Source organism: Urocitellus parryii, chromosome 5 (genome assembly GCF_045843805.1).
Source record: "Urocitellus parryii isolate mUroPar1 chromosome 5, mUroPar1.hap1, whole genome shotgun sequence".
In the NCBI taxonomy this organism is placed as follows: Eukaryota; Metazoa; Chordata; class Mammalia; order Rodentia; family Sciuridae; genus Urocitellus; species Urocitellus parryii.
In genome coordinates, this window is record NC_135535.1 from 714,427 (window position 1) to 727,266 (window position 12,840).

General features: G+C 55.3%; 1 protein-coding gene across 1 annotated transcript in view; it reads right to left on the minus strand.

Annotated features, from left to right (window-relative positions):
• Mov10l1 (Mov10 like RNA helicase 1) overlaps nucleotides 1–12,840 on the minus strand; it is a 60,656-nt gene that overhangs the window by 11,737 nt on the left and 36,079 nt on the right. Inside the window, exons 16-22 of the mRNA XM_026413589.2 lie at nucleotides 8,295–8,403; nucleotides 7,578–7,756; nucleotides 6,805–6,951; nucleotides 5,760–5,881; nucleotides 3,658–3,757; nucleotides 2,608–2,772; nucleotides 550–723 (exon numbers count right to left, since the gene is read on the minus strand). Of these exons, the coding sequence (XP_026269374.2) occupies nucleotides 550–723; nucleotides 2,608–2,772; nucleotides 3,658–3,757; nucleotides 5,760–5,881; nucleotides 6,805–6,951; nucleotides 7,578–7,756; nucleotides 8,295–8,403 (996 nt within the window). The remainder of the gene's footprint in view (nucleotides 1–549; nucleotides 724–2,607; nucleotides 2,773–3,657; nucleotides 3,758–5,759; nucleotides 5,882–6,804; nucleotides 6,952–7,577; nucleotides 7,757–8,294; nucleotides 8,404–12,840) is intronic.

The window sequence follows — 12,840 nt, forward strand, 5'->3', positions numbered from 1 at the left end:
GTGCCTGTGAAACCTAACTCCTAATCTGTCTGGCTCCAGTGAACGGCTGAACTTGTGTTTAGCTGTTGAGCATCCAGCCCCTCCCTGTGTGAGGCCCTGGTGAGAGGGAGGCTGTCACCTGGGGTCTCCCCTGACCTGGGACTCCGGTGCTGATGGATGTGCTCTGCAGGGTGGGTGGGCACTGCTGGGCAGCAAGCTTCCTAGGCCCCGCTTCCCGTGTCCTGCCTGCCGTGCCTCCCCGGCCTTCTGATGGGCGGTCAGTCAGCCTGGGCCTCTTCTTGGGACCAGTGCTCGACTGCTGTGAGCATCACAAGATGCTGCCCTGGGAGGCCCACCCTGCAGGCCACTCCTGAGCTGTCCCACAGGATAGGCTGGTGGCAGTCCTCCTGTTGCCTGCTGCCCCTGGGGACCATGAGCATCCCTCTGCCCCTCCCCAGGCTCTTGAGAAACTACTCAGTCCCTGACACAGTGAGGCCACACACAGGAGACAGAGAAGAGCACCTCCTGCCTGGCTGGCGCAGAGCATCCGTGGTCCAAGGTGTGACTTACCCTCACCCCGTGGAAGATGAGAGGGAAGCCTTTCTTGGGCAGCTTCTCCCAGCCCAGTAAAGAGGTCACCACTTTGGGGTCTGCACAGACTTCAAGCTCCCTGTGATAGAAGAGCCGAGAGGGCAGCGCCAGCAGGGCCGAGTGGGATCTGTAGTTCTTCACTAATTTTGTGACCTGCAGGAAGAGGACAGGTGCAGAGCGCTAAGGGAGGCAGCACTGGAGCTCGTCCACTCCCAGGGCAGTTCCCCACTCCTGCCTGTGCCTCCCTGAGCCTGAAACCTCCACCACACGAGCTCCCCAGATGACGGTCTCTGCAAGGGTCTGTTTAACAGCAAGGACTGCTCCTCTCCTGGGTCCTAACAGGCTGGGAATCTCCCAATGGGGACAGACGGCTCCAGACACACCACTGTGTGCCGTCTGCTTCACTCTGGATCCAGTCTCATGACCCCAGCCCTTAAGCCCAGCCCTGTCCGCCTGCACCTCTGCTGGATGGCAGGCAGGCAGGCAGGCAGAGCCGCGGTGCCCTCCCTGATGGGCTGTACGCTGTGAGGACGGCTCCACACTCCTCCTCCATCTGGTCTGCAAAGTTCACATGCTTACCTTACACGCTTCTTCCCTGGTTCCTGGCAAACGCTCTGGACTGCTGACCCAGGGCAAGGGACTTGTTAATCCAGGGAGCAGGACATGTGTCCCGCTTCCAAGAAGCCAATCACAACGCGAGACCTCACCTGTCCACCACACCACCAGCCCAGAGCCGCACAGGGCCTGGGGCATGTTGAGAGCCACGTGCCCTAGAGCTGCTCTCAATGTGCAGGTGGGAGCTTCAGAACCAAGCCCTGGGCCGGCGGAGACTCCTGGCGCCTGGGGCCACTGCTGGGCGCACCTGCAGGTGGTGTGGCGGGGCTGGCAGGCAGCAGCAGCTCTCCCACAGAGGCTGCTGGCAGGTGCCCAGGAGGCTGGAGCACGGCTTGCCCCTCCCCTGGCAGCAGAGCTCTCAGGACCCTATCTAGTTCACCTCCTGGGGCAGCCACTCTGGGTGGTCCACTCCTCCCACAGTGGGTGCCTTTCAGGTGGGTGAGCCTGCGAGGCCCTCCTCAGCCCGAAGATCCCCAATACCCCTCCCACAGTCTCACCCCTCTTATTTCAGTGAGGTGAAGGCCCCAGGAGGCTCCTGCCCCTTGCCCCAAGCCTCTCATGAGCATTGTACCTCACCCACACCAGGAATCCACCATCAGATGGAAACCTGTCTTCTTTTTGTATCATGGCACGTTAGTAATGGAATGACACAGCTGTTTAGGAGAATGTTTTTTTTGGTGGTACTAGGGGTTAAACTCAGGGTACTCCACCACTGAGGCATACCCAGCTGTTATTTTGAGAGAGACTCTTGCTAAGTTGATGAGGCTGTCCTTGAACTTTCGATACTCCTGCCTCAGCCTCCTGAGTTGCTTGGATCATAGGCATATGGCCACCATGCTGGGCCTTTTTTTGGGGGGGGTACTCTCTCAAGTCAGGAGAGCTCACCAGAGACACTCCCACAGCCTTTCCCGGGCAGATCTTCTCTTATTTTAGTCAGAGTTACAGAACCAGTTCCCGTTTCTCCTGCTGCGATGGGGCACTTCCAAGTTAGGTCCCATTGTCCTGGACCCCAAAGACCCCTGCATCAGTGCCAGGCCGCCTGGTGTCCCTGGCCCCAGCACAGGCCCTGTGAGGCGCACCGCATGGCTCCTGGGAAAGGAGAGCGGATGCAAGTGCCTAAATCCCATCTGGGAGGCAGGGCAGCGGGCAAAGCGTCCCATGTGCTGACAGGCATCCGTGAGGGCCCCTGCTTCAGGGTGCAGCCTTGGCGTGGGTGGGTGGAGGACACTGGTGTTCCTGTGGAGGAGGTGCACGCTCCATGCCTCCTGGGCATGGCAGACAGGGGTGCCCGCTCACAGCCACAGCCAGTGGACAAGGGGAAGTAGGCGGACAGCAGTGTGGCAGCCTCCCCTGCTGGCCTGCCAACCTGGGCTACTCCTGCCCCGCAGTGCTCAAGCCACTCAGTAGGCCTGGCCGACTCACCAGCAGGGGGTTGTACGCGCCACAAGCACCGAATGCACTCTCGTCACGCAGGTACGCTGGACGGGACATCAGTCTCTCCAACATGGACACGTTGAGCCCGTAGGCCATGGCCAGCCTGGACTTGATGACGGGGCCAAGCTGCATGGGGTCTCCGGCAAGCACAATCTGTGGCACACACGAGGGCTTGATGGGGACCAGCACGGCACTTGGTCCCCACCTCAGGAGGAGCACCCTGGGAGAGCAGCAGGCTGGCTTCCCGGGTCAGGGTCAGGCTGTGCAGGCAGGGGGCCCCACGTCCACTGTGGATGCATGAGAGACAGAGAGGGTGCTGCTGGACCCATGAGGACTTCCAGAGGGCAGGGAAGTGGACAGCACTCCGTCCTGGTGGAGGCCCCACATGTGGCCGTATCAGGCTGACTGTCCCTGTCTGTCTTGCCTGGAGGCTGGAGGTCCATCTAGACCAGCCCGTTTCCTCCCCCACCCTCCCGTGCTCTGCCCAGTCTGGGGACCTGAGAGGAGGCGGGTGCCCCTGGAGGAGAAAGGGAGGGGCACTTTCTCACCCTCCTATTCACAAGGAGCCCACGCCCACATGGCAGTTCTAGATGACTGCTCCTTGCCGAGGGGTGCAGGGAACAGGGGTTTAAGATGAATTCAGAGGCTCCACAGGAAGCAGCAGGTGGGCCTGACAGGCACATGGAGCAGGAAGGGCTGGGGGTCAGAAGGGAGAGGCCCAGAGCAGCCCAGAGGGAGCAGGCACAGGCCCAGCCCTGCCTTCTGGCACGGGGCGGGGGCGGGGGGATCACCAAGGGCAGGGAGCAGCTGCTGACTTTGCCACTGGGTCTCCAACACCTAGAATGTTCTTCACTTCGTTTTCCGAGTGAAAAACCCCACCATGGCAGCCCCCCCGCACTGTGCTGCAGCAAGCAGCACTGAGCTCCCTCTGCTAGGCCTGGTGCGATCTCCTGGCCCGAAGCCACGACCACTGCAGCCGCCCGGCCAAGGGAAGACTGGGCGAACGAGACAGAGTGTGCAGCTGCACACAGGCCTTACCTGGCCGCTGACGTCGGAGATCAGCCCCAGAGGAATGAGGCACTCTGGCTCACTCGCCTGCCCGGCCTCGTCCACGAACACGTGGGTGAAGTGTCCGACTCTAGAAGCAGAGGTGTCTGAGTGGTCATGCCCATCATGGCTCTTAGCACCCGGGGCCAGGCCCCATTCTGCACCTGTGGTCGAGTGGCACCCAGAAGGGCCGCGTGCCTGCCTCCCCGGCTGAATGACTAGGTACAGGCTGGCAAGGAGAGCCCGTGACAGATCAGTGCCTGGCGCTGTGTGTTGCTCAAAAGGACATGGACAGGACAGTGTGAGAGTGGGCATGACAAAGCCTGAGTACCTTAGGACACTGCATGGCCTTGCAGCAGCTTCCACAGAGCTCCATCAGGCTCGGCCTCCCCACCGTGAGTGAGCTCGCAACCCCAGGCTGGCTGCTCCGCCTCTCTGCCTGCTTCCCTGGGAGTGAGGGGAGACTGGCCAAGGAGCAGCACTGGGCAGCTGGCAGCAGGTGGCCTGGGCGCCTCCTCCTGACTGGTCCCGCCAGCCACCCCGGCCTCTCACCACACACCCAGCAGTCTCTAGGTGGCACGGCCGTGGTGAGAGCAGGACGGCGCCCAGGGTGGAGGGGACACTGCCTGCGCCGACCTGGCCTCCAAGCCTCAATGGTCCCACTAGGACATCAAACCCGAAGTCAGAAGTGCCAGGGAGGCTCCTCGCTCCCACCTCCCACCGTGGCCAGAGTCGGGGCCCCTGTGAGAGACGAGGAGGTGAACTGCGCTCTCCACCTCTGCTGGACACTAACCCAGCCCAGGAGGACGAAGCCGAGTGCTGCATTAGCTGGTGTCACTTAAAGGCACTTCTCTCAGAAGACACTGCCCCCTCTGTCCTGTAGGGCTTCACAGCCACAGCTCTGGATTGTCACCAGCACAGCAGCTGGCCCAGCCAGGCACCTCTTCCCCTGGGACCTGGACGTTGGTGCACCCACACTCCGCACACCAGGCTACCCTGCCCTGCACGAAACCTGCACCCCAATGACACCAGACCTGCACAAGAGAAGGATGGGCTGTCTCTGCTGAAGCCTCTCCACCTCCAGGCCACCAACGTGTTGATAAAGTCCCTTACCCTGTCCAGACCTGCCCCATCCAATGCAGGGACCTCAGCTGCCACGTGTGGCCCTGGGGCACTTCAGGTGGCGAGCCAGAAACACGCCATGTTATAAGGGTGAAGATGGGGTTTTTAAGACTCTGGTCCTTGAAAAACAATCACCCTCTGACCTGTCACTCCCCCGGCATGGGCACGGCGTGCTCTCTGAGAGGAGCCAGCAGGCACGGGCTCAACTGGGACCTCTAGATGCAGCTCCCTGTGACGCTGGCAGAGGCCTGGAGCCCATGGCCAGGCACCCTCACAACCACTGCCTCAGGCTGCCCCTCATGTGTCGGGGAAGGTGGGGCTCCCTGGCACCTCAGCCTGCTGCACACCACCTGGTGGCCCTCACTGTCCCTGCCTCCCTCCCCACAGCACTGAGTGAATGAGCCTGCGTCTCAGGCAGCCTCCTCCTATAGCTCGGAAGTCCAGCAGAAGTGCCTCTGGTCAACAGGGCACCCCACGTTACTCCACCTTCCCACGGAGCCCACACACCAGGGGCTTGAGGTCCACAGAACTGGACCTCAGCGCCCAACTACTTCCTATGTGTCCTGCCTCCTCCCATCCTCTAAGCAACTCACCCCCATCACAGAGGCCTCGGAACCTTCCTGCCACACCAGGGGCCATGTCCAGTGCCTCCCTGGACCTCCGTCCCTGGGACACAGGCTCCTCTCCAGCCCCCTCCTGCCACTCCTTGTGTTCACAGGCTCCAGCTCCAGAGGCCCCTCTGGGTAAAATGCTTGGGGCCTTCTGACCACAGGATCTTTGTATGCACTCCTCCATCTGCTGGTGTGTCCCTCTAGTGGGCTGTGTGAGCCTCTAGGGCCCAGCACAAGTACCACTTTCTCAGTTGGACCGAAGCTATCCTGGCCTGTCATCTGGCCCTGGCTGCTGCTTGTCCCACCTCCTGGCCTCTGTGCAGCAGCCTCCCACAGAGGTCCCTGCCCACACCGGCTCACCTCACTCCTATCTGGTAGAACAGCCCCGCACTGCTGCACGTGGTGATTATTATCCTGAAGCGCGATGCTCTCCAGATGTCCTCCCCGTCTCTGCAATAGGGCTTGATGGCATCGATGATGGTCTAGGGCAAGGGAGGCAGAACACATTTGGTCTTCAAATTATCAAGTGCTCCTTTAAACTGGGCAGGATGACCAAGCCAAATGGATTCTGAGATCATCTTCCCTTCGCCACTTCCCAGGGAGGGAGCTACCCAGTGATTCAGGACTGGGTTTTTTTTTTTTTTTGGTGGTGGTGTTGGGGATTGAACCCAGGTCCTTGTGCATGCCAGGCAAGCACTCTACCAAAGAGCTGTATCTCCAGCCCCATGGCTTTTTTCTTAATTAGCATGTTTTACATTTTCATATTGATTAAGTCCATGTTTTGTGGGCTCTAGAGCCATGAACATAACATACCCCTGCAGAGCCTTCCAGGAAACAACATTTCCTCATCTTAACTCATTATTATTTTTTGAGATGTCTGGGAATGGAACCAGGGACCCTCATGTGTTACGGTTGTGCTCCAGCACTAAGCTACTTCCCCAGCCCGTTTTAAAAATTTTATTTTGAGACAGGCTTTCGCTAAGTTGTTGAGGCTGGCCTTGAACTTGTGATCCTCCTGCCTCAGCCTCCTGATTGGCTGAGATTACAGATGTGCACCACACTGAGCCTGGCTTCAATTTTTTTTTTTTTTTAAGCAACATTTCAGTCTATAAGCAAACCAAAAGCCTACCATTTCCCTGAAGCTCTACTTGTAACCAAGCCAACAAAACAGAACTAAAACAGAACAATTCATCTGCAGGTCAAATAAGAGAGGAACAAAAAACTTTAAGAAAGCTCAGGACACCTGTGACAGGACAGACAACCTGGAATGTGACAGTGAGCAAGGTGTGCAGGGCACACCAGAATTGCAGGCGGCTTGGGGCTGTCACCCTCCTGCCCCTGCCCCTGCCTGCCCAGGGCACCTGCTGAGGAGGCAGCCTGCTACCATTCCATGCCTGGGGCTCACCTCCTCAAACCTGCAGGTGGCGTTAACCCGGACCATGGCGGCTGGTCTCAGCATCTTGCTTTCATGCAGTCGCAAACACACGAGGTCAGCAGCACTGTTAGAGGGGGCACAGACCAAAATCCGACTGTCCGGCAAAGCATAATGTACCTTCATCCAAGACACAAGAGACCGAGGATCATAACTCTCAACCCTGCACAGCAGAAACCCCAGGCCTGATGTGCGGTGCACACAGGCTGCTTTGCCAGACGTGGATGCCGGCTCGACCCCTGAGACCCCTGAACACAGCACAGCCAGGGTTCTGCCTCACAAGGCGTCCCCAGGCACCAGGTTGGGCAGTGAGGCTCTACATTTCCCATGGTCCTAAACCACCTCCTAAGGCAGGACCAGGTCACAGCACTGTACGGCACCAGCAGGCACTCAGGTGAGCTTGCTAACGGAACCCTGAATGGCACAGAAATACTCAATACACAGTATTTTCATAAATTTGATCTGAAATATAAAAGACACTGGCAGCTCCTGCAGAGTGGTAGCTTCAGCAATAGCCAAGGCAGCTTCTGCAGCAGAACTCTGTGACAAGATCAGTGGTTCTGTTCTGGACACTAAGTTGGACCTCCCCAAGTAGGCTTTCACCACCCTAGCATCCACACCAGTTCGCTTGACCATGGAGCGCTGGCCTTCTTAGCCCTTCCGACCACAGTGTGAACTGACCCATCCTGCAGGCTGAGACGCAGGAACACAGCACGGAGCTCAAAGCAGCCAGCTGCTGACCTTACCTGCAGAACCGCCTCGATGATGGTCACAGTCTTCCCAGTCCCAGGAGGTCCAAAGAGGACGTAAGGGAGAGGGCGGCAGTCGCCACTGAGGATCCTTCTCACGGCCAGCTTCTGGTTCTCATTCAGCACTGGGTTGAAGAACTCCGTGTCTCTTGCTTTGGGGGTCTGGGTTTCATCGGCTGTGTTTGGAGTGAAGAGAGGGGTTCGGTTAGAGGCCAGGAGTCGGAGCACTGACGCCTTGATGGCTGAAAGGCAGCGGCAGACAGGCTCTGGAGCACGCCCACCACACAGACGCCAGCACAACACGCCCCTGGGAATGCCTACCTGAGCAGTGCGGGGCAGTCAGGAAAACTACACTAGGAGGGAAAAGGGCCATTCCATTTATTTTTCTGCTTCATAGATGCAGTGTCACCTCGAGTACTGGACACGGGATTTTAAAATGTCTGTGATAAGCCAGGTGCGGTGGCAGACACTTGTAGCCCCTGTACTGGGGAGGCTGAGGAGGGAGCACTGCTCAAGCCCAGGAGTTTGAGACCTGTCTCCAACTGCTTAAAAGCTCAAATGGCCAAAAATAACCCACAATCTGAGTCTTTCTAGAGTGCCTAAGCCAAAATCAGGATGAGGCCCTGGCCCATCCCCTGAGCAGAGCGGGAGCCCGCATCTCGTGGCACCCACGTGCAGCAGGCCGCTCTGCTCTGAGCCCCGGTACTCACGCACCCAGGCTGCTCGTCTCTATGGTGAGGGCAGCCACCCCTGGCAGGTCCTTGGCCCCAGTGTGCCTCTGTTTCCCGGCATGTTTAGTTTGGTCCTTCCCGGTTTTCCTATTCTAGAAATGATCACGCAGAGGATGTTAAAAACTTAGTTTTGAATGCACTGGGTTAGTTTGAAGAACAGACATAAACATCTACCAATATCTGCTTCTAATGCTTAACAGCTCTTGATATGGGCCACAGTCATATTTTCAAAATATAATGAAAATACAGGATATCTGATCAAAAGATTCCATCAGTTTTTGTTTTCTATGTCTCTTAAAAACAAATATAAATTTTGTGGCAATGAAACCAAAATAAAGGGTTACATTTTACTTGACAAAGGCACACCCTTCCACTCCTTGGCTGGCCTTCAGCTGGCCTCCCGCTGGCCTGCGAGAGGCTGATGAGCTGCCCAGAGGTGGGTGGACCTGGCAGCCCCTCCAGGCACAGCTGGGCCGGGCAAGGTCCTGCCCAGGAACTGGTCTGGCAGACATGTTTAAACATAGATGGAGTTGGCCCTGGACCAATGAGACTTCTTTGCCATTACAAGAATATTCACTGCTTGTGCAAGCACCTTTGTAAATTAACTTGACTACTTTCAGAGGATAAATTCTTGGATCTGTATAACTGCTACATAAAAGTTCCCTCATTAAAAATTTGTACATATCGCCAAACTTTATCCCAGAAGCCTCTGTCCAGGTGATCTGTCTACAACTGTTGCCAGGTGCTATGGAGCACAACTGTGGTGCCATCAGCCACATGCATGTGATGTCCAGGTGGTGCCACAGGCTTGCTGCACTGGTCCTCACTCACAGGGAAGCATGTGGCAGGAACTCCTTTGGCCTGTGCCCTTTTCCACGGCTCCTAGACCATCCATGCTGCTGGGTAGGTCCTTCCTATGTCCGAGTGGGGGGGCTCTACTCCAAGAACACACCCCATTTCTCTGTCCATTCTTCTGTTGACTGACACGGCTGTTTCCAGCTTTGGGCAGTAACCAACATGCCATGAACTCTCAGTACGTGTCTTGGAACAGCTGCATATAAGCCCGCTTTCCATTTCCTCTCAAGTTTTGGCCCTTGCAACAGGTGTGTGGTGGTAGCTCACTGTGGCTGTCTCCCCCACGATGACCGCCGACGCTGATGGCCTTCCCAGGGTCGGCCACCTCTGTGTTCTTTGGTAAAGGGCTGGCCATCTTCCTGCTGAGCTTGCAGTTCTTTGCTGGAGACCTGGACACCAGTCCTTTACAAGATGGAGGATTTGCATAAGAGTTTTCTCTCTACCTGCTTCTTGTCGTCTGTGGTCTTCAGTGTCTCCTGACAGTAAGCTGTTTCATTTCACTGAAGTCTAGCCTGTCAACTTCTTCTCTGTGGGTCACATACGACCCTCCCAGTACAGGATGGGGCAGTCTTCTGTGCGCTTTCCTGAAGTTCTGTGATCTGGGCTCTGGCCATCTCGCGTTAGCTTTGTACTTGCTGTCAGGTATAAATCCAGGTGTGCCTTTCTGCATGTGCTCTGAATTTATCCATCAACTTGGAGAAAACAGGCATCTAAACTATACTGAGTCTGAGCTGGGGAAGGTACCATCAGCGCTCCCTAGTGGCCAGCAGACAGTCCTGCACAGCTCCTCTGATCTTTCCCTGAGGTCTTAAAACATTTAGATGCTATTTTAAGTGGCATTCCAACACCCCACCTGTGTCTGTGAAAGGACGTGAGTGGCTTGTTTTTCCACGCCAGCCTCATGTCTTCTGTCCTGCTAAGCTGCTCAGCCCTGAGGATGCCCTGAAGAGTCCATTAGACTCCCACGCACCCTATAGGTCCCTCCTCTTCTGCCTCGCCACACTAATCATCCACCAGGGCCTGCTCAGTGTCACACAGAAATGCCAGGGTCCTGATCTCACAAGGAGAGAGCCCTCACCACTGAGCAGGCTTCTCTGGGGAAGGACATCCTGACAGGACAGGTGTCCATTAGAGGACACTTGGGATTTCCTCTTCAGCTTGTCAATAAGGTGAAGGACACTGGCTGATGTGAGGGGAGTGCTTCCTGGCCTCATGCATGTTCAACTTGCTGATACTTTGACTTGGACTTCTGTGCTCCCGAGTGACCCTGGCAGGAGTCAGGAAAACTACACTAGGAGGGAAAAAGGCCATCCCATTAATTTTTCTGCTTCATAGACGCAGTGTCACCTCGAGTACTGGAAATCCCAAGTGTCCTCTAGTGGACACCTGTCCTGTCAGGATGAGCTCTCAGGTGCCAAAGCTCTCTGCAATGGAGTCTGTCCTCAGTGCGCCGACCGGCTGCTTGCTCACTCATTCATTTGTTCATGGTACCGAGGCTGGAGCCCAGGGGCGCCCTACCAATGAACTACATTCCTAGACCTTTTAATTTTTATTTTGATGCAAGGTCTAAGTTGCCCAGGCTGGCCTTGAACTTGCAATCCTCCTACCTCAGCCACTTGAGGTGCTGGAGTTACAGGCATGAGCCACCAGACCTAGCAACACTGGCCACGAGTGTGAAATTAAACTTCCCTGAGCCAGAGTCTGTAGAACTGGTGTCATCTTTTCCTGAAAATTTCACCAGCTTGATAAATTCACCAGCAACGCTGTGTAGCAGAGGTTTTTTGTGGGGAAGGTGGTGATGTTTCTAACTGGAAGTTCATTCTTGAACAGATCTAGGGCTAATCAGGCACAATTTCTTGTTGAGGGAGCTTTAGCAACTTGTGCTTTCAACAAATATGGAAGTTGTTTATGCAAGTTGCTGTATTAATCAGTAATCTGTTCATAGCTGTATGAGCCAGAATTCTCCAGGGAAAACTGAACCACTGCCGTGCCCAGTGGGATGCTGACTGTGGACAGGGCCAAGCTGCACGTGTGCTTTCTCCTGCAGATGCAGTGCTGGGGCTGACCCCTCCACCCCTGCGCTCTGTCCCAGCCACCTTCCCACCTTCCTAGGCACTCAGCAGGTGGTGTAGCCATAACCTTTGCAGTTTTAAGGTAACACAGCAAAATGAGAACAAATTTCCTTTTCCTTTCTTGGAATTTCACAGGATAGGTTTGTTCTTGCTGTGCAAACAATTTTTCTCTTTGAGATCGTTGACCTTAGTGGACCCAGAATAAGGTCTGACCAAATATCTGAGCACCAGTGGCCAATGAAGGTGAAGCATGCGGTCAGCCAACACCCGTGGATTCACGGGGCAGCGCATTTCTTATAACCCCATCAGTCTGGTTCAAGGTTCAGCAACTTCACTCATCTTCTCAAAGGACTGACGTTTACTCAGCAATTCATCTTCAATTTCTACTCAGTGTATATCATTCTCTTTTGCTTTATTCAAGTTCTATTTGTTTTTGTCTGGCTTTTTTGCTTCTTAAAAATTTCATTTATTTATTTATTTATTTGGTACTGGGATTAGACCCCAGGGGTCCTTAACCACTGAGCAATATCCCTAGTCCTTTTTATTTTTTGAGACAGGGTCTCCCTAAGTTGCTGAGGCTGGCCTTGAACTTGTGATCTCCTGCCTTTGCCCCTCGAGCCCTGGGATTACAGGTGTGTGCCACTGTGCCCATTCTAATTTCTTTTTAAAGGAGGAAGCTGAGGCCACTGACGTGAAGTCTTTTTTCAAAATCAGGCAGTTGGTGCTACAGACTTTCCCCAAGGCGTCTCTGGTGGCATCTCATGACTTTTGACAAGTCGAGTCCGCATTTTTGGTCTGGTAAGAACTTTCCAATTCCACTCCTCATTTCTTTGATCCATGGGTTATTTTGGGGTACACACCTGATTTCCAGGTTCTGGGGAATTCTGACTTCTGAAGTCACTCTGGTGGGTGTTGCTGTTCCGGTCCCAGCTCTGGATTCACTGCAGACAGTGCTGGCTGACTGGGCCTGTATGGTGCTGTGGCTGCGTGAGTCGGGGTGCTGGAGGTACTCCTAAGCAGCCAGGCACTCAGGGCTGTCTGCAGCACGGAGGCACCTGGCACGGCCACGTGCTCCTGACGGATGACCCCATGGCGACACTGCAATCTTCTCCTGGTTCTTCTCCGTCTTCTAAGAGCTCTTCGCTCTGAGACCCACTTTCTTTGACACGAATGGTTGGCATCATTGTCTTTCTTCCTTACCTATCTTTTCCCATCATTTACTTTCGACTTACCTGTCCTTGTATTTAAGTGTGCTTCCCACTGGCAGCACACACAGTCTCTTCTCTGCATCCCTGGGTTCCACACCTGCAGCGTCATGTGCAAACCTTCTGTCATTACCCACTGAATGCTGTGTGGCCACCACCGAGGGAGCGTTTATGCCCTCCCAGGCACCACATGCCACCTGCGGTCAACTCGGCATCAGGATGTGTGCAGGCTGGACAAGATGGCACTGTGTGTCTAAAGGACTCCCCGGGTGTCCACAGACTTTAGTACCCTGGGCATGGTCTGGGCCTTGGACCAAACCCTTGAGGACACTGAGGACGATGGTAGGTATTTCTTTTTCATCTAATTTGACAATCTGAACTGTTTAACTGCAGTGTT